Source organism: Sebastes umbrosus, chromosome 14 (assembly GCF_015220745.1).
Source record: "Sebastes umbrosus isolate fSebUmb1 chromosome 14, fSebUmb1.pri, whole genome shotgun sequence".
NCBI classification, from domain to species: domain Eukaryota; kingdom Metazoa; phylum Chordata; class Actinopteri; order Perciformes; family Sebastidae; genus Sebastes; species Sebastes umbrosus.
The window spans coordinates 5081076-5108532 of NC_051282.1; the positions used below are offsets into that span (position 1 = coordinate 5081076).

The following is a 27457-nucleotide window of genomic DNA, read 5'->3' on the forward strand; positions in this document are numbered from 1 at the left end:
CAGAGAGAGCGTTCCTATTGGTTGTTCATTCAACAGAGGCAGCTGTCAATCACTAGCAAACTCCGATCAATCGGTCAAACTAGGGAAGGATTACTCAATAGGAAAGTCTCTTTCTGACCTGTTGCTTAGGAACACTCCTCTTGACCCGGTTGAGCGTTTTGCGGTTGTAACCTTCCCCACCAAGGTGAACTTTGACAGCTCCAGATTCCAGCGGGTCAGCCATCATTTTTGGGAATACATGTAAAGCCTCCTGGAAAGAGGAAAGCAGAATGCAGTAACAGGCATGAGTACAGCTCAGGTAGGATTGGTGCAACAAAACTCCCTTTTTTAAAACATATCTGCAGTCCTCTATTTGTTTTAAACCCCTACACCGAGGTTTTTATTGTAAACCCTCATCAAGAGGTGGTCACTTCTAACAGACTGCGATTTTGAGAAGTGCCTGTAAAACAAACTAGAAGGAGGTGTGTACTGTAGGTTTACCTGGTGCTGAACACTCATGCTGACTCTCCTCAACAACCTCTTCTTCTGTTCACCGAGCAGGCTGTCAATTTTCCTCATGGGTGGGAGGTACAACTCGTCTGAGGAGATAAAAGAGCAGAACACTCATTTACATTTTAATCACTGTCACTGCCTATTATCGTGAGAGACCTGCAAAGGAAGGTGTCAAGGAAAAGTGGTTATGAGAAGACGTTAGGATGTCATTTTTTGACTTTCCGAGTCTTTTTTTTCTGAGTGCTCACCATCGGTGTCCTGCAGTGCTTGAATCATGTCAGGGTCGAGCGCCGTACTGACCAGCATCTCCACATAGCTCCTGAAAATCTCCCTCATGGCTCGGCTGTTAACTCCGCCTCGCACTGGTCCTAAAACACAAGAAGCCACACTGAGGCCCTGAACACAGCAGACACTGACCCAGAGAGATGTATTCATATGTAATTAACAAATATGTGTGTACCACACACACTCACAGACAGAACAACTGACCTTCGTCATCACTGGGTATGGAGGAGTCCGACTCGGAGGAGGAGGATGGCACCTCCTTCAACCACTTCTTCCTCTTCTTGGGAGGAGGCTCTGCCTTGTCCTTTGCGGCCTTGGCTCTGGGCCGACGCTCCATCTTCTTCTCTCCTCCTCCTCTCTTCTCCTCCTTCAACCTGGCAAACTCCACTGTGCCATCTCTCCTCTCTCGCTCCTCTCTCTCCCTTTTCTCGTGATCCCTTTGTTTCTCCTTCTCTCTCGCCTCCTTCTCTTTCTGCTCCCTCTCTTTCTCCTTTTCCCTCTCCTTCTGTTCCCTCTCCTTCTGCTCTCTCTCCTTCTCTATCTCCTGTTTCTCCTTTTCTCTCCACTCCCTTTCTCTCTTTTCTCTCTCTTTATCTGCTCTCTCCCTCTCTTTCTGCTCTCTCTCCTGCATCTCCTTTTCTTTTTGCTCCCTCTCTTTCCACTCCCTCTCCTGTCTCTCCCTTTCTTTCCTCTCTTTATCCTGTTTCTCCCGTTCTCTCTGCTCCCTGTTCCTTCTATCCCTCTCTTTCAGCTCTCTCTCTTTTCTCTCTCTCTCGTGATCTCTTCTCTCTCTGTCTTTTTGCTCTTTCTCTCTTTTCTCCCTTTCTTTCTGCTCCTTCTCCCTTCTTTCACTCTCCCTCGCCTTCTCCCATTCCATTTCTTTCTCCTTCTCCCTACGTTCCCTCTCCTTTTGCTCCCTGTCCTCTTTTTCCCTCTCCACGTTCTCTGTTTCTCTCCTGTCCCTCTCTTTCTGCTCCCTCTCCTGTTTCTCCTTCTCTCTCTCCTTGTGTTCCCTTTCCACTTTCTCCCTGTGTTCCCTCTCTCTCTGTTCTTTCTCTCTTTCTCTCTGCTCCTTCAGCTCTCTCTCTTTCTGTCTCTCCTTGTCGTCTCTCTCCACTCGAGGTGGGGTTTGGTTGTGAATGGTGGGCTGCTGTTTAGGTAGCGACTGGCGTCTGTCCGTTCAAAAAGAAAGACACAGAGTGAATGACGCCCCATCGTCTTACCGTTACTTTCCAGTTTGTATCAGTTAATCTTCCATAGCTCTGAGAGACAATCAGAAACATTTAACAAGAAATCAAGAAGTGTATATCCTTACCTTAGAGTGAGACCGGCTCGATGCCACGGCTTTCGAGAACACACTCTCACGTAATCTTTTTTGTTGACGTTCTCCAAGAACTTCACATACAAGCGCTGGTAGCGCATTTTGGCATCACCAAAGTAACCCAGATACTGAGGGAGGAGACATGAAGAAATTACAATTTAGTAAACAGTTTTTCTATATGAAAAAATTACTTTACACAGTGTAAAAATGAGGATCAATCAAACTGGATATACTAAAAGCTTCAGTAGGCATAAAGATTTTGGCATCATTGGGCAAAAATTCTAAAAATAACTTTTCAGCATATTGTAATTCAAGTGTTCTGAGAGAAAACTAGACTTCTGCACCTCCTCATGGCTCTGTTTTCAGGCTTTAGAAAATCTAGCCCGTGACGGAAGACTTTGACCAATCACAGGTCATTTCAGAGAGAGAGAGCGTTCCTATTGGCTGTGCTCCGGCTGGTGGGCGGTGCTCATAGTACACACTTAGTTCGGTGTAAGACAGTAACTTGAATTCAGGTATATGGATGTATTTTTATGTTTAGGTGTAAGAATATTTCCTTCATTTGCATTTTTTAAATTTATTTTGTTTGTTTATCAGTAGCGAACTCTGCGCTTGCGCGCAATGCATCCTGGTACATGTAGGCACAGCCGGTATACGGCTCCGCAGCGGGAGAGATCAGCTGTCTCGATCAACACAGCACGCACTGGAGAATTTTATTCCTTCAGTGGACTGCATTTACCATCAGCACTGATTGGACATCCGCATAAAAGGTGACGGATTTTACCTTTAAAGATGCAATTCAAATAAACAAAACAATAAAAACTTGAAGTTTGGGATTTCTCGTGCAGGTTCCAGAGCTTTTAAGTCACTCTTAACCTTCTACATACAAGTAAGAGGGGCACTCGTTTTTGTGCCTTTATTACTGTGCTTACAGTGAAGGTATAGACAGGAAATATGTGGAGAGAGAGAGGGAATGACCAGGGAAATTGTGGTTGTATATAGTGTACGTCTCTGATCTACATCATCATTACGATAGAGACACCTCTTGAGAAGATGCTTTTGGGAAACAGGGCTTTGGTTTGTATTATACAAAGTGTGATATCACTGATTTGTGATCGAATTACCGATGTAATTTAGTATTGATTGAACCTGTAGGAGTTAACTCACATTACTGGTTGCACAGAACTGCCTTTGTCCATCTTTGATCTCTGGGCTGAATTTCTGGAGCAAGGCTTTCTGCACCCTCCAGATGGGTGGGGGCTCCCGGCCTGTCTGCAAGGCCATCTGGTGACACAAACAAACACGGTGTATGCCATTATTGTAAAGTTATGTATTCACCACGCATACTTCCTGGGAGCTGTGGGTGTACTCACCTTAAGCGTCCCGATGTCCTCTGTCCGAACCACAAACTCGTCCCGTTCGCGGAAGATTCCCTCGCCTCCGCTCTCGCTGTCCTCCTCCTCGCTCTCCCCGGCGATGGCGGCGTCAGCCTGCTTCTTCGCCAGGTGGAGGGAGGTAAGACGCTGGGGTGCCGGGGCCTCTTCCGGGGTCGGAGGTGATGGCGGCGGAGAGGATGATGAAGAGGGAGAGGAGGAGGCGGGTGAGGAGGGGGAAGGCTGCTCAGCTTCGGGTTCCTGGTCCTGATCAGAGGATGATGGAGGAGGTGTGGTGGATGGAGGGGGAATGGACTGGCCCAAGGGAAGGTTGGAGAGGGGTGAGGACAAGATGGCCGGAGGGGAGGTGGAGGGGGGTGGGGAGGTAACTGCGGTTGGAGGAGCCGGTTGGTAGGAGGACTGCTGCTGCTCAGAGGGAGGATAAGTTTGATCTGCCTCTTCCTCATCCTGCAGGATCGGCAGTTGGGAGGGTACGGAGAGGCAGGGGGGAGGGAGGGGCGAGGGTGACGAGTAGGTGGGTGGCAAAGGGGAGGTGGATGGTGATGGTGATGGAGATGGTGATGGGGATCGGGATGGGGATGGGGATGGGGATGGAGATGGAGCTGCAGGAGCAAGCACCAGTCCTGATGGAGAATCTGAAAAACAGGATGGGAAGAAATTAGAAAGTTAGCGGCAAGTTTTTAAGGTGACACGAAATGACTTTGAGATCGCTATTTTCATTCCTCGGTTGGTGTGTTTGTGCAAGAAACTAACTTTTGCCTGTTAGCCAGAAGCTTCACCTGGAGGCAGTAACAGGATTTGACAACTCTCATTAGTGAACTAAATCATGAACTACTCAATATGGTTTCAAACAAATAAGTTGTCATAAAAAAAAAAGTCAAAAAGTCTAACTTCATTTTATTTGCAGGACATAAAAAATAGGATAGTGAGCAAATTAAACTCCATATTCATAATGAAGAAATACTGAAAGTTTCATCAACAGAGGTATTCTTATAGATGACAAACTCTCTTGGGGAAATCCGGTTGGTTTTGTCTGCGATAAGGTCACCAAATCTCTTGGGATCCTGAGAAAAATACGAGGTTTCATACACAATACATGTCTGTTAACATTATATTATAGTTTAATTTATCCATATTTAACATTCTGTAATATTGTATGGGCAAGTACTTTTCCAACGTATCTGAACAGAGCGAGATTAGCAAACGTTTTCGAATGCTGCTATACCGAGTGCACTGCTTTTTTTTTTTTTTAATTGCAGTAATTGACTATATTTTACATCAACATTCTTCAAACCTGTACATTTGTCTTTAAGGCAAGATATAAGGGATTTACCTCATTGTTTTAGATATTTTTCCGTTAACTACTCGGAGAATCTTCCTCTTCCTTTGTATAAAACATCCCGTGGTGAGATTTCTATCAGATTTCGTGGAGTTATATTATGGAATGAAAATGTCCATTTAATGGATTCCTCTGTGTCATTGTCTGCGTATAAAACAAGACTTAGAAATGTTCTGCTGACAAAAACATTTGATTTGGAAAATAATGATCACTCTTAGAAACTGTAAATATGTATATTACTCCTGCTTCTTTATATTATTATTGTTTTTAACTTTACTCCTACACTTTACACAGTATATTTTTATATGTGAAATTGAACACTAATATCTAAAATGTACTGGTGATTTTTGTCATGGAAATTTTTGTACCTATCGTTTGTCCTTTGGGTGTGGCTTTTATATAAGCCATTATAGGTTAAGTTAGGTTAGGCAAATCTACCAGTAACAACAACACAGTCTTTCACTTGTCTCCCACTCATAAACACTTTCAATTGATTTATTTAATTTAAAGGTCCAATAATATGCTCATTGTCAGGTTCATTCAGTTCTATTTTGTGTTTCTACTAGAACATGTTTACATGCTTTCATGTTAAAAAAAAGCTTTACTTTCCTCATACTGTCTGCCTGAATATACCTGTATTCACCCTCTGTCTGAAACGCTCCGTTTTAGCTCATTTCAACAGAATTGCGTTGCTAGGCAACAGTTTGGGTCCATGTTTACTTCCTGTCAGCTGATGTTATTTACATACACTGCAACCGGAAATAAAATGGGACACATTAAGAACGTTTACGTTTAAAGCCGTGTAATGGTCTAAATATTGTATGTTTGTGACATCACAAATGGACACAAATCCTGACGGTTTGTTTCAAACGCACAATTTCTGAATACGGGCTGTGCGTAGTTCTCCGTATATTGAAGGTTTCAATACTTTCACATTATTTATATAGCACTTAAACCTGCTTTATACTATAAAAGACATGACAATCTCACTTTTTACAATATGAGTAATATTATCTTTAAGTAATATTAAATCAAGATCCACTCACTGCCCTTTTCCAGAGCTCTCTCCCACGGCCCCTCATCAGTGAATCAAGTTGTTGGATCAGTTGTCATCAAGTTGGTTCAGATGTCATCACGTGACCATAGTGTGAAATTTAGGTCAAAGTTTAAAAAAAAAAAAAAAAAGTAGCTTTCAACTCTATCTGTAATTTAATTTATTTTGCTTGAGGAGTCAATCAAGGAGGATATTGACATCTGACATGCAAGACCATCTTTAAACACACAGAGGTTACAATCTCCACTTATTATTAATATTATTATAATTATTACAGGACTAAAGTTCCATAGTTGGATCAACAGGGGAACCAACTCCATGACTACTGAGTGACTCCATTTGCTGATGAAGGCCATGAGATGCTCTTGAAACCTCAGGGAAAAAGCTAGCGAGTGGACCTTAAGTTCTACTATTTCCACGGTCAAGAATGAACTTTCGAGACATGATATAACTTTTGTGTAGGGGAGAAGTTTTTAAAGAAAATATGAGTGGCAGACAGATGAAGAAACATACTTTACCTTCAACATTAAGAACCTCCAACATCTGCATGTCAGACATCCTTTCCTTTTCATCCTCCTCCTCCTCCTCCTCCTGCTCTTCCAGGTCTCCCTGCTGCAGATTCAGTGGATCAATCATTAGTTCTTCATCGTCTGCAGTCTCCCCACCTCCCTCCTTCTCCTCTTCTCGTCCTTGCTCGGCCTCCCTCTCCTCTGCTTTTTCACTGTTCGACTGTGGGGAGACCAGTTTTTGCTCCTCCTTGTCCTGTATGTCCTGTGTGTACGTGAGCGCCTCCTCTTTTCCATTCTCCATACTGGGGATGAGGGGAGGCATGGCGGGGAGAGGAGGGCTGAGCGGCGGCTCCTGTGGGCTAGACGGGGACATGCTGGACGGGGTCCTGGCCATGGCCGAAGCCATTGCGGCAGCTAACGAGTGCGGGGTGTCGTAGAGGGCCGAGATGGCAGATGATATGCTTTTCTGCAGGTCCTGGTTTTTACTGACCTCCTCCTCCTCATCGGAGGAGAAGGAGGGCAGCGTCTCCAGGTTCCTTTTGAGCTCCTCGTCCAGTGGCTTGCAGGGACTCGGGCAGCTGCTGAGAGCCAGGTCCGACCCTTCGCCCTGCCCTCCCTCTCCGAATGCTCGCTGCTGCGGAGGAGTCGGCGATAGGGGAGGAGGAGGCGAGGATAAGATCCCTCCCTTCAGAGAGGAAAAGGGGTTCAGGGATTCCTGCTCACCTCCGTCATGTCCCAGTTCAAGGCCCGACTGTTTTTTGCCAGTCTTCAAGAAGTCCAAAAAAGAGGCCATGAAGCCGGGTTTGAAGTCGAAAGCCTTCTCATCAGCCTGCAAAAGGCAAAAGAGTCATCAAACAGCATCATCACTGATGAGTGCTTTATGATGTTGTCACTCCTTGTCCACTGCACTGGCATGGTCTGTCATCTAGCTGTATTCCTCTCTGTACACTGCAAAAAACAGCTGCAACTAGTAATTTGGTCTCATTTTCACTTAAAGACTTAAAGCTGCAGTAGGCAGAATGTCTTTGGCATCATTGGGCAAAAATCCCATAATAACATTTTAGCATGTTGTAATTCAAGTGTTCGGAGAGAAAACTAGACTTCTGCTCCTCCTCATGGCTCTGGAGACTTTGGCCAATCACAGGTCATTTCAGAGAGAGAGAGAGCGTTCCTATTGGCTGTTCATTCAACGGAGGCAGCTGTCAATCACTCGCGAACTGAATAGAGAAGCTAAAAAAGGGTTTACTTCCCTTAAAAAATCATACCTAAAAATCACACCATTTTTGGAGTTGTCGAGTTAGGTGAAACTTTATAAACTTTGTGAAATGCTGTCTGCGACAAATTCGTAATGAATCGTGCCTTGTTGTCAATTCAGCAAACATAGGATAGGCCTACAGTAAGCTATTTCTTTCTTTATGTAAAGACATTGTCAGATTGTCCCGTCCTGTTGAAGTATTACTGCACATACAGTAAATCAGCTGCTCAGGTGAGTGCTGTGCATGCAGTAAAAGTAGCACCTGCGATCTATCTACCTCCAATTCAAGATGATCACCTGAAGAGAGGTGTAAATGAGTGTGTATATATATATATATATATACCCATTTGAATAGAGAGGCAACCTGGACATGTGTGCTAAAATCCACAGTAATAACATACAGTAATACAGCAGCTGGACACCCTCTGGTTTTTTTTCCTATTAAAGCAGCAGTGTGTAGAAATGGAGCAAATATGATTAAATGGCATCTGCAAGATTTCACAGACCGGAGGAAAACAACCAATCAGAGCCGAGCTGGAGCCTTGCTGTCTCTGAGCAGCTGTCAATCACTCGCAAACTCTGATCAAACGGTCAAACTAGGCAGCGTTTCCTCAACTGTTCTCGACATGGCTGCCGGGCCACAAACGTTCTTATTTTACAGCTTAACCGTGCACTACAAGATGATTCTGAAAACATTTGAGGAGAGAAATAGGCATTAACAGAATATTGATTCATATTTGATCAGCGCTGCCTAGTTTGACCTTTTGATCAGAATTTGCGAGTGATTGACAGCCGGCTCTCAGAGACGGCAGCTGGATGGCAGACTCCAGATCAGCTCTGACTGCTTGTTTTCCTCCGGTCTGTGAGAACTTGCAGATGCCGTTAGGAGCACCGGAGGACACTGGAGGACACAGTGGCACATGATTTTTTTCAAATTACCTGACTCATGCACTATTGTCATGATATAGTGACCATTATTTTTATCACCCTGTGAGCAAACAGTTGCTATTTTACACATCCGGCAGACACAAAGCATGAATGAATGAATGATGAATAAATCCAATATCCCCTTTTCTGTAAAGGGTAACTCCGCTATTTTTCAACCTGGACCCTATTATCCCATGTTTTTGTGTCTAACTAACTAATAGGGTCAACAATTTCTGAAACTGGTCCAGTATTGAGAGAGAGTGCTGTAGACAGCAGCTGCTCACGGGCTGTAATATGGTACTATTTGGGCGAGATGGCACCGTCATTTACGTCCACTAAAAGTGCTTGTTTTTTGCCGAGACAGACTCTGATTGTTGTTATAAGTGTCTGACATTATGGAAAGAGTCTCACTCAAGCTGAAGTCTCGTTGTGAAATCTGGCGAGGTGACGTGTTAAGACGCAGGAATACATCCATGGTGGAAACACGAGTGGCAGCCAGGCAGAGTTTGTTGTGTTGAAGTACAGAAAGTGTAGCTTAATGATATCTAAAAGATTTTCAATGTCATGGCTGAATATTTAGATGATTTCCACAATGTGGATGAAGGTTTTGAATTCAATGGCCGACTGTATTAATTTGAGAAAAAGGTTTTATTTCTCTGTAGGGTCCTTTCCATAATGTTGTCAGACACTTCTAATAAGAATCGGAGCTTGACAGTGGTAAAAACAAGCACTTTTAGTGGATTACATTGACGCTGCTCACTGCACTCACAGCTCGTTTCGTGGCTTGCCGGTTAGTCACTTAGACACTAAAACATGGGAAAGTTAAAGTTACCCTTTAAGCTCTGGTTTGGTCTTCACCATCTCCAAGGTGAGAGTGAACGAAAACAGCGAAGCTACAGATGGTAAAACCAACACAGAGAGCTGAAAGATAGAACTGAGGGTACAGCAGATAGTTGATCATTCTCTATGAGTTCATCATTACAAGAGGACCCCTTTCAATTTCATTATACACATCGTCATTTGACCAATTGCTCATATAAAAATACTTATATGTGCAACTTTTAACTACAAACAATTCTGCCAGTGTTGTGATATAGTTCCAGATGTTCCCTCTGTAGTTTCCCTTGTTTCTGAATCTTCTAGAAAAATGAGTATTTTGACAGACAAAATCCACTCCACTAGAAAAAAATAAATTCTGACATGACATCTTAGGGCTTCAACTAACTGAAATTATTTTTACCATCAATTAATATGATTCATTTCTCAGTTAACTGACTAATCATTTGGTGTATAACATATCCGAAAATTGAGACGATGCCTACCATGCTGTAATCAAACATCTAAAACCGAACGATATTTAGTTTACTGGTCACATAAGAAAAGAAAAGCTGGGACTAGGAAATGCTTTGGAAAAGAATGAATGATTAATTAAATTAAGCAATTATCAAAACAGTTGAAGGTTATTTTTCGTTGACTAATTGATTAACTGATATAGTATAGCTCTACATGGGTTGTGGGGATGATAAGTCAATGCTCATCCAAATTTCTGTTTGAATTTGCAATATTTCGGGTATATCTGACACTCGTGCCCCATTTTCCCTGAACCGTGCATTTCTGTTATACCTTATCACATGTACGCTCATTGCTCATCCTTTAAGAAAAACACTTGCATTTTACTCAGTGATCTGTGTTTTTTTTCTGCAAAAACATTTGTATTTTTTAAAATGTATTTGTGTGGAATCTCCCATATCTCCGGTTGCAATTAACACGTGGAATGAACAACAATCTGATATATTTATGATATGAAAATACATCATCAGTGCATCGCTGAAATTATAAGGAACAATGACAAGCAGACAGTGAAGATGCATGAAAAGTGATTGCAAACAAAAATCAATGACAGCTTTATTCTTATTGTTTGCACAACTGAGGAATGCATATTGATTCAGCTGACATACTATTCATCATGACTATATATACTATATTGTACATTGTCATTCCAAAACATGGTGTGGTCACCTCAACTCTTAACAACCTTAAGAGACCTCTCTGTTTGTCTTACATTCAAGAGCATCTTTAATCTTAAATGTGTATTAATTAGGAATAAAAGTGAATGATTTTTACTTCTTTACTACTTACTGTTATTTAAAATACAGGCCCTGAACACTGGGCTGTAGGTAATACAGCTTAACAGACAGCAGGTGGCAGCAAGGGTTCTGCACTGAAAAATGTAGTAACCGTGGCAACAGCTGCCCTGGTAACAGCCATCTCTCTCCTCTCTCTTTTGTCAGTCAGAAAGAACTGGCTGTCAGTCAACTATAACCTCCTTCTCTCCAAACCTCAAATCACAGAAACATGACTGAAAATTGTAATATTGTGTTTTTGTTCCACTGGAGACTGCTATCACTGAATCATTTTGTGCATGTAGTTTGAACACACACCTGGGCAGAATGCTACCTTTTTACACAGGTATTGGCATAAGTGCCTTTAGACACCTTGGGTGTGAAGAAGGTAGATAATGTGTTGCTCTCCCTATACCAGAGCCTTGAGTTTGAATGGATGAAGTATGAATTATATATGAAGCTCCTGGCTTTGCTCGTTTTTTGTCGAGGGTGTGAAGCAACTTACTGAACTGGAGAGTTTCTGCATAGCAGCCCAGGCTTCAGGATTCAGTGGATCGTCGATTTCTTTCTTCCACGTCATCTGTGTTAAGATCAGAGAAAACTGCTTTCAAAAATCAGTTTAGGTCCATCTCTTACTCTTTCTTTACATGAACAACAATCTTATGTGATCCCTTTCGAGATGTTCACAGAGGCCATCTTGAAGATTTCATGATGGGGGTTGTAAAATCGGGGACACGTTTATACATTTAGATTACATTTAAGAGGACCAATGTTCATATAGTGTCATTTAAAAGGGGTACAGGGAGCATTTGAACCTGATACTAAGAATAACTATAATGTGTGTACTCAATAAAGAATAGTGTAGAAAATCTAGTCTTTTAGTACATTATCTCGTAAAGTTTAAGGAACAAAACAAAATGACAAGTTAACTTAAACTTAAATATAATAATCATATTCAATATTTAGTTGCAGTCAATGCAAAAAAAAAACCTGAAGCCCACAAACACCAGCAGACACTTGGTGAGTCCCGAGTGATGCTCTGCCATGTCTGTACTGCATTTTGCCTTTAGGTTCTTAAAGGTCCCATATCATGCTCATTTTCAGGTTCTTACTTGTATTTTGGGTTTCTACTGGAACATGTTTACATACTTTAATGTTTAAAAAAAACGTTATTTTCCTCATGCTGTTTGCTTGAATATACCTGTATTCACCCTCTGTCTGAAATGCTCCGTTTTCAATGTAATTGCAACAGAATTGTGTTGCTAGGCAACAGCTTGGGTCCATGTTTACGTCCTGTCAGCTGATGTCACTCACATCCACTGCAACAGGAAATAACCTGGGACACGTTTAGAATGTTTTTGTTTAAAACTTTGAAATGGTATAAATATTGTATATTTGTGACATCACAAATGGACAGAAATCCTGACGGCTTGTTTCAAAAGCTCAGTTTCTGAATACGGGGCTGTGTGTATTTCTCTGTGGATTAAGCGTTTTGATACTTTCACAGTATTTATATAGAACTTGAACCTGCTTTATAACATATAAGCCATGAAAATGTCACTTTTTAAAATATGGGACCTTTAAAGGAATAATTCACCCACAAAATGACCATTTGTATATCAATTACTCACCCCGTGTTATCTTGGATTCTTGAACAAAACTTTGTTTTTTTTGTATGCCTCCATGGTGAAAGGAGAATCAAACGGAGAAAAGTCTTGATGAATTGAAGTGCATTGTGGCTGTATTTAACAACAGCTAAACTACATCAAAACATCCGTTTACAAACTCTCACACAACTCTTGCAGTATAATCCAAGTCTCATTTATCCAGTCGTATGCTCACTACTTCCCTAACACTTACGTCTTTTCTAAAACCATACTATTTGTTCAACACGAACCCCATTTACTTCAATTCATCCAGACTTTTTGATTCTCCATGCGAGAAAAACAATGTATTTTTCAAGAACTCAAGGTAAGACACGGTGAGTTATTGATATACAAATGGTCATTTTGTGGGTGAAGTATTCTTTAACACATGCTCAGTTAAAATGACGTCTTGTGACGGGCTTAGCCAGTCAAGAACATTTTGATGTCTGGCCCTTAAAAAATCCTTGTTTGCTTTGGCTGCACTATATTAAGGGTCACTGCCCTGCTGCACTGTTCTAAAATTACAGGACTAGGTTTTGTTAAGATGTGAACACCATCCAACATCCTTAAAGGTGAGTCAGCACTTTAACTTCAGTCACTGGTTAAAGCTTCAGTAGGCAGACATTTTTTGGCATCATTGGGCAAAAGATTCCATAATAACCTTTCAGCATATTGTAATTCAAGTGTTCTGAGAGATAACTAGACTTCTGCAACTCCATATGGCTCTGTTTTCACGCTTTAAAGGTCCCATATTGTAAAAAGTGACATTTTCATGGCTTCATGGCAAGCCGTCAGGATTTCTGTCCATTTGTGATGTCACAAATATACAATATTTAGACCATTTCAAAGTTTTAAACAAAAACATTCTAAATGTGTCCCAGTTTATTTCCTGTTGCAGTGGATGTGAATGACATCAGCTGACAGAACGTAAACATGGACCCAAGCTGTTGCCTAGCAACGCAATTCTGTTACAATTACATTGAAATGTACTAAAACGGAGCGTTTCAGACAGAGGGTGAATACAGGTATATTCAATATATTTTTTAAACATTAAAGTATGTAAACATGTTCTAGTAGAAGTCCAAAATACAAGTAAGAACCTGAAAATGATCACGATATGGGACTTATAAAAAATCTAGCCCGTGACAGGAGACATTGGCCAATCACAGCTCATTTCAGAGAGAGAGAGCGTTCCTATTGGCTGTGCTCCAGTTGGTGGGCGGTGCTTGGTACTTCCTCAACTTGATCTCAACATGGCTGCTGGGTCACAAACTTTCTCATTTTACAGCTAAACAGTACACTACAAGATATTTCTGAAAACATCTGAGGAGAGAAAAAGGCATTACAGGCATGCTCCATTTCTACCCACTGCAGCTTTAATGTTAAAACTAATGTGCTGGAATAAAAAGCTAGCACAATGAGAGAGGATAACTGTTCAAATACTGAACTGTATATCAGTTTGATTTGATCTGGAAATCTACTGTAAGGTGCCACTTGGTCACAGTCAAAGTACTGACTGCAGATACAGTAAACCTCTCTGTTGCTGAGGCAACTAGATTTAATTTCCCTCTAACATGGAATACGGTTTGAGCTGGTCCTCTGCAGCCCTTCTACAGATATCTACAGCCCCTTCTCCCACACACCCAGAATCTTAGCTGATGAATATTGGTAAAGCAATAATACTTTTTAAAATTTAAACAAAAGATTTGAAGCCTTTTTTAGGTCAACATCAGGTGGTAGGTTCTGCTTTACCAAACAGTCTTGTCTCCAAATCCCCTTTTTGAATAAATAAATCCACTGTTCAGATAATTATATTTTAATTCCTGCTCAAATAATATTGCTTTGCAAGATATTTGTCATTATGCCCTTCCCCTGTGAAAAAGACACTCCCCTCAAGCTGTTGTGTATAATTTGACAGGGGGAAATGAGGAAAACTCTCAGCTTTGGTCACACATCGCACAGCGCCAGTCCATTCAAATTTGCATGGTGAAATCGGCATAGAATTCATATAAGGTACTCACCATCCTTTCAACAAAGCATTGAACGTTTCAAATACTTGGCATTGAAATGATTACAAATAAATTTACACTTCAAATAGGTTTGAGGAGTTCAGCATTTATCAGAGAGAAACTAATAAAAGGAGCTTTGCCAGCACAACCGAGCAGACAGAGCTGGACAGTCACATGACAACACTCACTGTAAACTTCTCTTTAAGCTTCTCATGTGTGCTCTTTACCTCTACAGCTTTCTGCTGATGCTTCATCATCTTGTCTTGAGTCTGGTTCATCTCATTTCTGCCGATGTCTATGGGTCCAGGACTCAGTCCCAGAGACGGTGCCGACCCCACTGATCCGTCAGACAGAACTGGCTCAGCGCTGGACAGTGAGTCTGTCCTCAACAAAGATTCTGATGGAGGCATGTTGGGAACGGGCAGTTTGATCTGAGAGGCAGACGGGTTTGGGTTCAGGTCAGATGGAAGACATTCAGAAGCACTTTTTTTTTAGCATTGTTTTGTTGGAATTAGAACCCCTGAGGGGTTGGTTTCACAGAGATATACGACACAAGTCCGTAATGCTCAGCATGAGTTGTTGTTCAGTTCTGATTTTAGACAAATCTAATTTGTGTCAGGCCAGAACTGGCAAAGGGAAATTTATTGCACACTGTGGTGACAAGCAAGTGTATCAAGAAGTATGGTGGGCATATATATCTTCTTCTTCATCCGCTTATATACTGTATATATATATATATATATATATATATATATATATATATACACACATACACACACACACCTGTTGCCGTTTCCTCACTCTCTAATTATCTGGACATCAGTGAGTCTCTATTTGCATCTTGCTCCCTTCATCCCTGAATTGGGAGAGAATTTTTTGGTGTGGCTGCTCCCTGAAACAACTGCACAAAAATACTATTTTTAAACCTAAAAGAGAGCCACCATGCCCCTACCCCTACTACCTCTGAGTCATTTCCATTGTATCAATCAATTAAACCTGCTGACAAGTGTCAAAAAGTCAGCAATAATCACTTGGATTTTTTATTTTATCTGCTGTTGCTCCACTTGAATTTGCTATCATAAATTACACATTAATCTATACAGAGCTGATACCAAATTAGTCTTAGAGATAATCATCAACTAAAGTGATTAAGGCTGACTATTTGTTGACACTATTTCCAAGTCAAAAGAGCAAAACTGTCCCTAGAATTCTCAGTGATATATTTGGGTTCTACCTTAAAGGGATAGTTAGATGGAATAATGGTCTACCACTGCCTCGATCAGTTAGTTTATTTGTGTTATTGTGTGACTTTGGTGAATCAGAACTAACCCTTTCAAAAAAAGTCCTACAATAACACAAACAAACCGATGGAGGCAGCAGTAGACCAGCAGCTCCTGTTTTCTGCGAGGTAAAATGACTGTTTTTGTCAAAATAGTCTGGTGGCTTTTAAGAGAGCATAGATAACAGCTTCAGTTCACTTCAACTGATATTGATATTTGTTAGGTGGTATATAGCTATTTAGTTTGAAAATAGATGTTTTGCTGCTGCCCGCGTCCACGGGCTTCCGTAGCTGCCGTGCTGGTACTCCTGTCTGTTTCTCCAAATTGGGGGCGTGCCGACTGCCATCTACTGTGGGTAATACACTGACTATGGAGAAGTACCTCATAATACATTGAAATATCTTAATTGTTCCTTCAACTGATCAACATTCTGAAGCTACAGTAGCACTACACTAACTGAATTGTTATTCTACAGTATACATACAGTGTAAGATTTACCTTAGCTGGTGGAGGCCATTCAGAATAAGATGAACTATAATTTGTGCATAGGACTTTTAAATACTTATATCAGTTTTATCAAATCTAGTTAGGTCTAGCTTTCAACTATTAACTACTTAAGTAACAAAATGTATATATAACTTCATATTTAAAAATTTGAACTTAAACAATAACATTCAATAACTAAAAGTCAAGTTTACCAGATAAATCATACACACACACACACAACATATTTGTTTTTACGTTTCTGAGCGCCATAAGCAGGGCGCAATTTATCATCAGAACTTCTATTCTTCTACTCAGTGCAGGTAGGACGTTTCTTAATGTCCTACTCTAAGCTAGGACCATTTCAGCACTTTCAAACTTTTTAGGCCTGACTCTAAGAGTCTGGTCTTTTCACTCTTACCTTGATAGGTCTGACTGGATCTTGCTGCGGCAGCTGGGATAGTTGCTGTTGTTGTTGATGATGATGCTGTTGTTGATGTTGCTGCTGCTGTTGATGCTGCTGTTGATGATGCGGTTGAAGGAGAGGACAGGATACATGCTGCTGCTGATGATGCAGGTGATGCTGTTGTTGTGGTGCTTGGTGGTGGTCTGCTTGCTGTCTGTGTTGGTCGTGTGGATGCTGTTCGAGATGCTGCTGTTGGCTGAACTGTTGCTGCCGATGCTGCTGCTGCTGCTGCTGATATGGGAGGCTTTGTGCTTTGTTCACATCTTGATGCATTTCAACAAGCCCTTCCTCCTTCCTGCCTCGCCCTCGACCTCGCCCACGACCCTTTCTACTTTCTCCAGCCACTGATCCCATCAGCCCCCTGCAGTAGGCGGGCTCTGGAAGAGGACGTATGCGTGGTCTACCTCGTGGACGAGGAGGGCCTTCACGTTTTGGTTTAGTTGGTTTCCTGCCTCTTTTTTTAGGGCCTTCGTTGGGGAGGAGTTGTGGAGGGTGTCCAAGGGATGAGTAGCTGGAGGGGTGGCAGAAGTCCATGTCACCCATCAGTGGACTGAGCCCACTTGCTCCTGATACCCCACCAGCCTTCCTACAACTAGACACCAAGTCAGGGAGCAGGTCAGGAAGGCGTCGACTGTTTAGGCGTATATCAGCTGGAACATCAGCTTTATCCTCATCGTCCTCAAATTCATACTCCTGCGCATAGTTTTTTCTTTGTTTGAGGTTGTGGCTCACGCCGCTGTTTGAGCAAGTGAAATGAGCTGGTCTTCAGCAGTTTCTTGGGTCGAGAGGAACAGAATATAGGCGATGTCAGACCAGTAGTACTTGAACTTCCACCCACTCCTACAGCTCCCATCATCTTGTTGACTGTGCCATCCCCAGGAACTGCTGAACTCAACCCCATAGTGGCTGTTTGGGATTGGATGAGGCCAAGTTGGTCTGTATTCACAGTGGAGGGAAGCTCGTGGGTCTTCATAGAGTCAAGGTCTAGGTGTAGATTGCCATTTCCTGTTCCTGGAAGGCTGTGGCAGTACTGTCCATAACCTTGATCACTGTGACCAACCATATCATAGCCCTCTCCAGCACCTCCTGTTTTTAAGGCCTCCATACCCTCTTGCCCCTGCCCATGGCCCTGGGTTAGGCTTTCTTGAGCAGCCTGTCCTGCCCCAGAATCCTCAGCACAGCTTGACTTGTAATCAGCTGAGCAAAACATGTCCTCCATCTCAGGAAAGAAAGAGCGGTCTTCATCATGTAAGAGAGAGTCTGGAAAGCAGATGGATGTTAGAGGGGCAAACCTCTGCTGTTGTTGCTGAACTTGATTCTGTCCTACTTTACCCACTGGGCTCACTGCGTCAAACGGGTGCTGTTTGAGCTGGTCTAACTGGGAGAGTGACAGAGTTCCAGGCTCTCTTTGTTGAGGCTGCTGCTGTCGTTGGGGAGTTCCCATATTCGCTGCCATCCGGTGGGAGAGTGGGTGAGCTAACTGAGAGTGTGCCAGCTGATGGTGAGTGTGTGTTTGCTGTTGATGGAGGGCATGGGGGTGGGCATGGGCCTGAGGCTGGTTGAGGTGGTGCAGGTGTGAGGGGGTGGACAAGCCCAAATCTGGTTCAGAGAGGAAGTCATGGAGATCTGAGGCTGTTTGTTGGGGATGGTGGTGGGGTGTAAGTCTGTGCTGCTGTCTATGTCTGTCGCCACCATCTCCTTCCCCTCCTGTAACAGTCACTCCAACTCCGGTTCTGTCCAGAGCTCCTCCACCGCCTCTGCTGTTCGTTCGGGATAGAGATTGGTCTAGCATTTCAAGTGGAGATACTGAGTTCTGACTGGCTCGGGTTTGATCTCTTGGCTGGGCTCCAAGGCCGTAGTGGGTATCTAAACCCTGGGTCTGAAGCTGGAGTTGCAACTGTGATGACTGGTTCTGTGGATGGGATTCCACCCTGGCAGGCCCTGCTCCTCCGGCTGAACCCATCATGGCCTGCTGTCTCAATGGATGCTGCTGTGGAGGGGCTTGCTGGGGGTCCATCTTAGTGTGAGTGGTATGAGAAAGGACAGACTGCAGCATGTGAGTTTGCTGGGGAGGGTCCGGCGGTGATTCTATCAGGGAGAGGGGGACCTGGCTTTGTCGAGACTGTTGCACATCTGGTGTGTTACACAAGTAGGCATTGTCATTTATATCTGAAGTCTTCTTTAGCTCCATGTGAGGGTGGCTGTGAGAGTGGGGATGGGGATGGCTATGCTGAGTATGTTGAGAGTGCTGTGTGTGTTGAGTGTGCCGAGGATGTTGGGAGATTTGGGGATGCTGAGAGTGTTGCTGAGAGTGTGAGGACACATGTGAAGTGTGATGGGAGTGCTGTGTGTAGGGGTCTCCTCTTCCATAATGGACCACAGAGCCCAAGGAGTCATGCTGTTGTTGATGGGAGTGGGTGGTATGGGAGTGGGAAAGAGAGTCAGTGACCCCTCCAGCAGTGGACTTTGATATGGTCAACTCTGATTTGGCCTGTTGTTGTTTCTTCTGAGATATTTCCAACTGACTGTTTAAGCCACTTTCTGCATCATCAATTGCTGCTCCAGGACTTGAACTGCTGGAGATGTTATTGGTACGAATGACACTCTGAAGGTGGTAGCGCTCTTCTGAGATCTTGTCAATATCATAGGTCAACCTCTTGCCTTCCCCATCCCTAGTTTGTGGGAGCGGCTGGGGAAGTTGCTGAGGAGGTGGGTGATGCTGGGAAGGATGGGGATTTGAGCTCTGGGCATGAAGTAAGTGGTGGATGAGGAAATCATCATCATCCTCTTCCTCATCTTGGGATTGCTCAACTCCCAGCATGTTGGTCTCCGTTTTTGGCTTGGGTGGTGTTGTGTGGTAGGACTGGCTCTGCACTTGTCGTGTATCAGGAAAACCTTGTGGTGAGGACATGAAAGCAGGCGAGAGGATTGAGGACAAGTACTTGTTGGCTCCTGAACCTCCAGGTGACTGTGCAGGGCAAGCAGAAGCAGGAGAGTGCAATCCAGGGCGACTGATAGTAGAACTGATGGAGGGTGAAGGACTAGATTCAGGCAGGTGGTAAGAGCTGCTGCTTCCATTACCAACACTAGCAGCCCCGCTCCCTGATCCCGCGGATCCAACTCCACTGCCAAGTGCAGCAGCTCCTGATACGGGTCCACTGACAGTTGATCCTCCAGCACTCCCATACCCTAAGGAAGGACTGCCTGCTCTTCTGAGAGGAGTTGAGCCAAAGCTTGAGTCCCCAAATACTATCTCTGCAGAAAACGAGCGTCCTCCTGAGCCTATACTAGTGAAGGGTTTCCCTCCAGTACCCCCTGTTCCAGAGGTCAGGTCCTGGGCATGAGGTGAGTTAAAGCCTTCATAAGACTGGGCCATGTGTGTAGATGGAGGCTGACCGGGAGAGTAGGACTGGGCATGTTGCTGGGGAGGGGTGTGATCTGGTAGGCCTGTGCTGGATTTGGCAACAGGCGGAGAGCCATAGGTGGAGAGGCATTGTTTGGGTGCTGGCTGTTGAACAAGGTTGGTTGACACCACAGGTAGAGGAGGTGGTGCCAATGCTGACTGAGGTGGGGGCTGCTGACAAGAGGGAGCAGACAAGGAGCCAGTGTTTGTCTTTGAGCTAGAAGAGGATGAAGAGGAAGTGGAGGAGGCCGATGGTGGAGTGTGTGGGGTACGGGAAGAGGATGACGCTGAGCCCGTAGAGGAGTAGCCACTACTGGAGCTGGAGCTCTTGGCTCCCTTAGCGCCCGATGAGGAGGGGGCTGAGGAGCTGGAGGACGAGGATGTGTAGGGGGTTTGGATGATAGGTCGGTATGTCTTGGATTCCAACCGGGGTGAGGGCTTGGGGTCAGAGGATGGGCTTTGCTCCCCCAGGGGACTGCAGGACAGTCCAGAATGCCGTTGGTGGCTGGCTATCTGCTGGTAGCTAGATGACCCACCACAGCTGATATATTGCTGTGGGGGGAGTGTTGTGGACTCTACTGGGGACGAGCGTTGGTAATGCTTGATCACACTGTCCTGCCGGGAAACTGCCCTCTCTGAAGGGGGCTGGGATAGAGGGGGGGCCGTGGGCAGCAGGGCTGGTGCGGAAGAGAACATGGAGGCATTATAGAGCTGTGAGGACTGGTTGTGGAGCTGGGAGGACAACAGATTGAACTGGTGGGGGGACAGGTGGCAACTGGCGGAGGTGGGAGGGGCTTGGGACTGGGGAGGGGCCGGGGGCTCTTGGGAGTCCCGGTAGGCGGCACTCTGGGAAGACAGCAAGCGATCAAAGCCCAAGCTGGCCTGAGATGATGTTTTGATGTGAAGCAGGGGATCATGGGGGGATAGCAAACCGTTGGAAGTCGGGCTAAATGTAGACGTGTCCTGCAGGGATAGTGAGGGAGTAAAAGATCGTCCGGAGAAGGAGCCAGGATGCTGGTATGCAGAAAGGGCTGAGGAGGAGGGGAAGGAGCTTGAACCAGGTAGTGTCCCTGAAATAAAGAGCTCCGCTGGGGCCGATGTATGCATTGCTAAAGGACACAATATTACATGGACAGTGTTGATAAATGCAAGTTACTATTAAATTGAACAAATTAGCAAATTTTCAGTTTGAGACTAAGACTTTTTTTACTTCTTGGTTATTATTGCAAATTAAATGAATGCAAATGATTTTGTAAATTAAATTGTTATTCATAATTTAGAAATAATAGTATTTCAATAGCAACAAGAACTAACGACAAATGAGGTGGCATTACCCTAACATGCTGACACTCACCAGTCTGCCAAGAGGGAGCACGAAACTGAGAGAGGAGGGAGGAAGCAGAGGGTGGCGGCTGTGGACCCCGCGACTCCAGAGCTGAAATCAGATTCATGACCGAGGGGTCAGGACCTGAGGGACCGCCATGGTGGAGGCCGGCGTCAAACAGTCCCGACAGGCCTGGTAACAAACCACAACACTGACTTACTTCATATTCATTGTCATACCATATCATATGCATATCATAAATCATATCATCATCATATAAATGGTTTAATACAACTTATTTCATTCAATTTTTTATTTGTATTGATCTACTTGTATTACGGTATAACACAGTTGCAATTACTATGTAGAACACTGTGTTGCAAAATAAAAAAAACAATAATATTATTTTCCTATCAGAGAGCTGGTGTCTCTTCGCATTTGGTGAACCATTTTCATCATGCAAAAACTGTGATTGGCACAGCTGTTTAAAAGATATGAGAATAATCTTAGTGGTTGAGATATTGGTGATTAATCACCCTATACCCTTCATTTATATTCCACTGTGACCAACTGTTTGGCACATGCCACCACAGCACTTACTATATTAAGCGAAAAAACATGAGGTGCACCTGTAAACACTCACACGCGATGTAAAACTGTGCCGTGGTTGGCCTTAACTCTCATTACCTATCAATTTAATTATTAAAAGCTTGCATATTGTTTATCAATATTACTATACTGAGAATGTTAAAATGTGTATGGTTGACTTAGAAATGCAGTGGCAGTGGAAGTTATCAATGAGAAAATGAGACATCTTCAAAAAATTTGGTACAATTTGGTATATGGATTGTCTTGGTAGAAACAAAAACAAAAGCAAGGAAAGAATCCAGGTTAACCGAGTTAAAATATTTCTTTTTACAATAACGTATCAAGAATATTAATACATGACTATATTATTAAAATATTGGAAACTAAAAAAGCAAGTTGTGTAACACTGTTACAGTGTCATATTTGATCATGTTTGTGTGGTAGAAAAAAATCTTTGAATATGAAGAAATGTATGAGTATGCATTGTCCTGGCTAAAGAACCTGAAGGGCCTCAGGGACCTTCACACTTGGCATACTTTGTGTGAGGAGACGCAGGCTGTCTGGTAGATAAGCTGGAGACCTTGGAGATGCTTCATCTTCATAATAAGCATGGATGAGAACTGGTCTTGGCCGTTAGTCACAAACAACGTGTCTACCCCTCTCTTATGGCATGATTTCTTCAAGGCACAAGTGTAAGAAGAATTTATGTTTTGGTGGGGAGACTGTACCCACATGTGTGAAAGGCTTCAGATTTGTGTTTTTGAAATTAAAATATATTCCAGTAGGGACAAGCACGGTTAATTGAGTTTTATTTTATCACTCATCAAATTCATAATTTAAAAAAAAAAAAGGTTTGTGTAAAAAGTCCAAGTTTGGCATGCCTCTGCAGTGACATTGAGTGTGCTTGAACATGACATGTGTGTCTGTAACGTTTTTATTGCCATAGACCTTTAATATTCTTGGCTGGGTTTGGAACCTCCCCTGATCTGTTGCATTACAGTCTGATGGAGCCTCACTGTTTAATATGACCCTGTAAAAGAGTTGGGCAGTTGTTGTTCTTTCATAGTTTTTTCCCATCTTCCATACTTTCCCTGCTTTCATTTTTGGAGTCTAAAATGTTGTATCTTTTTCTTAATTGGGAAAATGCTTGATACTATTGTGAGCAAAAGGCTCATAGGTGAAATCTGCACTCAGTGTCTACCCTTGTATTAAATACTCTACAAGCAGTGTTTTCTATGTGACAGTAGTGAGAAGAAAAGACAACTGTGTGAAGAGAACCACAATTCATTAAATGAGTTTCAACCTGTGATCACAGCATCACTGCGTGTGTCTTAGAACAGTTTACATATTGTTGTATCGGTATTAAAAGTCAAATAATGTCATATATAGTAATTTATTACACGGCTGTGTTGAATACTCGATTCTGATTGGTCAATCACGGCGTTCTGCGGTCTGTAATTTCTGTATAACAGACCGTTGCTATGTATAGCAGACCGTTGCTATGGGCGCAGTTCTGATGTCGGACTCTGGAGGACCGTTTTTGTGTCAAAATATTGATTTCTTCAGTAAGTAGCCGTGTAATAAGCGGGATAATGAACAGCTAGTGGGTCATTGTTGTGAAAGAATCCCCTTCAGGGCGATAAAATACCCCGCCGCTTCGCGTCAGCATCGCCCTGTCGGGGATTTTTTCACAACAATGACTGGCTTGCTGTACATTATCCCTTACATATCAGTCATGAGTACATGAAGTATATTTTGCTGATAATACTTCTGTACTTGGACTTACTTACTTCTACTTTGGACTTTTACTTGTAATGGAGATTTTTGAATTGTTGTATTGGTACTTGTACTTAAAGGGCCAATATTATGCTCATTTTCAGGTTCATACTTGTATTTTGTGTTTCTACTAGAACATGTTTACATGCTTTAATGTTAAAAAAAACGTTACTTTCCTCATACTGTCTGTGTGAATATGCCTGTATTCACCCTCTGTCTGAAACGCTCCGTTTTAGCTCATTTCAACGAAATTGCAACGGAATTGCGTTGTTAGGCAACAGTTTGCGTCCATGTTAACTTTCTGTCAGCTGATGTCATTTACATACACTGCAACAGGACATAAAATGTAACACATTAAGAATGTTTACGTTTAAAGCCATGTAATGGTCTAAATATTGTGAATTTGTGACATCACAAATGGACAGAAATCTCGACGGCTTGTTTCAAACGCACAATTTCTGAATACAGGCTGTGCGCATTTCTCCATACATGGAATGTTTCAATACTTTCACATTATTTATATAGCACTCAAACCTGCTTTATACTATAACAGACATGACAATCTCACTTTTTACAATATGGGTCCATTAAGTAAAGATCTGAGTATGAGTATTGTAGCTTCACTCTTTAATCCCCCCTTTATTCTAATATTTGTACCCTATTTCTTCAAGCTTTCTACCCCGAAACTGTAGCCAGCATTGGTGAGTCCTCTTGTAGGCATTTTTGGACCCTTATAACCCATATATTTTACACATATATTCTTCAATAACCCCTTCATCTGAGTTTTGAGAGATCTTCCCAAAGGCCCTTTTCATTACCATATCATATAACTGTGAAATATGTTTTTATCATAATTCATTACAGGTTCCACAGAATATCAGTATTGTTAACACCATTGTTACCTTCACCTTTGTTTCCCAGTACTATACCCAGTAAGCAGTATTTACAGACATACTTAGAGAATAATTCATTTATCCTTTCCTCTAGAAGTTTCTAGCTGAACATTATGTGGAAATAGTTCCATCCATCCATCAATTATATATAAACACACTTATTCTTTTGAAGGGTCATAGTTGATTGACATTGGTCAAGAAGCAGGGTATTCCCTGGATAGGTCACCAGTTTAGGGCAGACACTTAAAGACAGGCAACCAGACACTCGCATCAAGACTCGCTAACAGTGCTGTGTGTTGAAAAAGTTAAAAATAGTAACTACAAATCTCCCACCCAGACTATGGATATATACACCATCTGACGCGAATGTAAATATCCTTGAATTAAAGCTGATACCGCTGCCAGAATACAGACTGTACTATACATAGAAAGAAATTTCTATTTCTACAGATTATACCATCCAATGAATCCTCTTACCAAGCGTGCGTCCAGGAGCGCCCCAGGCCCCAGCCTGTCTGGAGCTTCCTGGGTGGTGATTGGTTGCATAGCCCTGGAGGGGGTGAGGGGTGCCATAGGTTTGCCGGTGGAGCAGCTCTGCATCTGGGTGGGACGACCTGGCGCTCCCATACACGAGGCTGAGGAACACATGGCTGTTAGATTTGACTTTCATACGGGCCCTTATTTACAACAAGTCTGCTTTCTTGTACTGGTTGGGAAAACAGTTTAATAGTCCGTTTACCTGTTTAGAGCATCCACATTCCACAATGTCCAATACAAGTTTCTCGACTATATGAAGCATCTATTCCAGCGTTTGTATTTGTTCATTTTTCTGTAGCATGTTCCTGGGATGTTCTGTTTCTGTACTGGCTAGTAGAATTTGCACATTTTGTCATTACAATCAAAGCAAATCAAGCATAGCATAGTGATGAAGGAAAATCCTCACTGGGTGATAGCTGTGTCCACCGTCCACATCGTTCCCTGATAGGCCAACAACACACAGAGCTCCTCCCCCACACACAGTTCAATGCAGCTCTGCCACGCCACACACAAACAGGCCCTGTTCACACCTGGTATTAACGTGCGTCCTCAGTGATCGGATCACAAGTGGTACAGGTGTGAACGCACTCAAGAAGCATGGAGGACGCATTGAGATTGGATCTTTCAGACCACATTCAGAGGTGGTCTGGGCCACATTATGGCCACATTCTTTTACTCAACTGATGTCCTGCTGGGATCCGCGGGGTCTCACTGCGCTCCTCATGTGAATAGACAGGCAGATGCGAGTGCTCGTCGTCTGCCTCGCGGCATGGAAACGTCTTCTGTCCTCTATTGTATCCTGTCGGTACATCTGTAATTTATTCAAATATATCTTGTTTATAGGCTACATATTTACAGACTATCAGTCTAGGCAAGGGAAATGCATTATTATCATACTGTCGGAGATCGTGTCGTGTTTTTGCTCCAGTGCTCTGCACAGCGCTGACACACGCCAGCCTGCTCTCTCTCATCCCCGGCTCTCTGAAGCTTTGTATCCCAATGTTGCCTGGCAAAGGCACTGGTGTCTGCGGACCGCCGGTACAATAACATTATATTCTGATGTTGATAAAATCTGCAATATGTAGGATATTACTACCGATATTCCTGTAATATTACGTCACAACGTCTTGCTGTATTAGCCGTGTGTTTACTGCGTGTTTATTTGCATAAAGAGCGTTGAAGTGAGATCAGATCACAAGTGGCCACTCAAGACGTATATGGAGACGCATGTTAATGCCAGGTCTGAACAGGGACCAGACACAATCTCGCCATCGTCACTGACAGACACTCCGTCCGCAGAGATTAATAGCTCACAACTCTCGCTGCTTCTACACCAGTTAGTTCTCTTACTCTTACTAAATTCTGAGTCTGCTCTGTAAATAGTTTTCTACTAAATAATAAATAATAAACTGGGCAACTTCTGCTCAACCCATAGCAATTTCAGGCTTAAAATAACAACTTGTTATAGTCCAACCGACTTCCCGTTTGCGTTTTGTAGGATGGCAAAGGCATGACCACCCCTACAGAGTTTCTTCATCAATGGAAGTCTATGGGGGAAACAGTCTTTTGGGGCCTACGAAAATTCTTCAAAACCCAGCGTTCTTCATGGGGGCTTGGGTTGAACAGTTACAGATACAGATACAGATAATGGTTTACTCACTCATCCCTAATATTATATTCCCAAAAAACACACTTGTGGTAATATAATACCCTAGCAAACAATTATTTTCATGGCTTGTTGGCTGAGGCGAACACTTCAAATTTGCAAGGAAAAACTTGTCTCCTCTGGATAATCAAAATAAATGATGTCTGTCTGTCAACATGATTATCGCAGGGACTTCTCAGTTTATATTTTTTTTTATTGACAGAAGAGCTTGGTGCGTGTGTGTGTGTGTGTGTGTGGATGAAGCAGTTGTTAAATTGTACTCATTTAGCAGTTGTTGCCTACTGAAGCTTTAACTTATTTGAGACGGTTTTTTTTTGACAGTGTAGATATTTATTTCTCTACACAGTTCTTGCACTTTTATTTCAAACATTCACTTTGAAAACCATATGAAGGAGTTGTCAACGCACAACCTTAGTATGTTGCAGTCATTATTTTTGTGTATAGTGTATTCCAAAATACACAATACGAAACCTTATGTCTGCCTCTGGTAGCTAAAATGGTAATCAGCTGTGTTTTTTTACAGTAGTTTACAGTCTTTTGTTTGGAATTTAACTTCATTTTGGAAAGTTTTTTATAATACGGTATAGTATGTACAGAAACTGTGCAAAATTGCTGCTAGTTCATTCATGAATTTTGTAAAATGTGGTCACTGAATCCATTTTGTGTCAAAGCAATTAAAGGTTATCC

The 27457-nt window shown here is 42.8% G+C and overlaps 1 protein-coding gene across 1 annotated transcript in view; it reads right to left on the bottom strand.

Annotated features, from left to right (window-relative positions):
* prr12b (proline rich 12b) overlaps positions 1-27457 on the bottom strand; it is a 38042-nt gene that overhangs the window by 5036 nt on the left and 5549 nt on the right. Inside the window, 15 exon segments of the mRNA XM_037791327.1 lie at positions 119-250; positions 481-578; positions 741-860; positions 982-1395; positions 1675-1949; positions 2093-2226; positions 3266-3382; positions 3472-4127; positions 6404-7223; positions 11205-11279; positions 14582-14785; positions 16539-17295; positions 17297-21095; positions 21341-21502; positions 25045-25202. Coding sequence (XP_037647255.1) covers positions 119-250; positions 481-578; positions 741-860; positions 982-1395; positions 1675-1949; positions 2093-2226; positions 3266-3382; positions 3472-4127; positions 6404-7223; positions 11205-11279; positions 14582-14785; positions 16539-17295; positions 17297-21095; positions 21341-21502; positions 25045-25202 — 7921 coding nt within the window.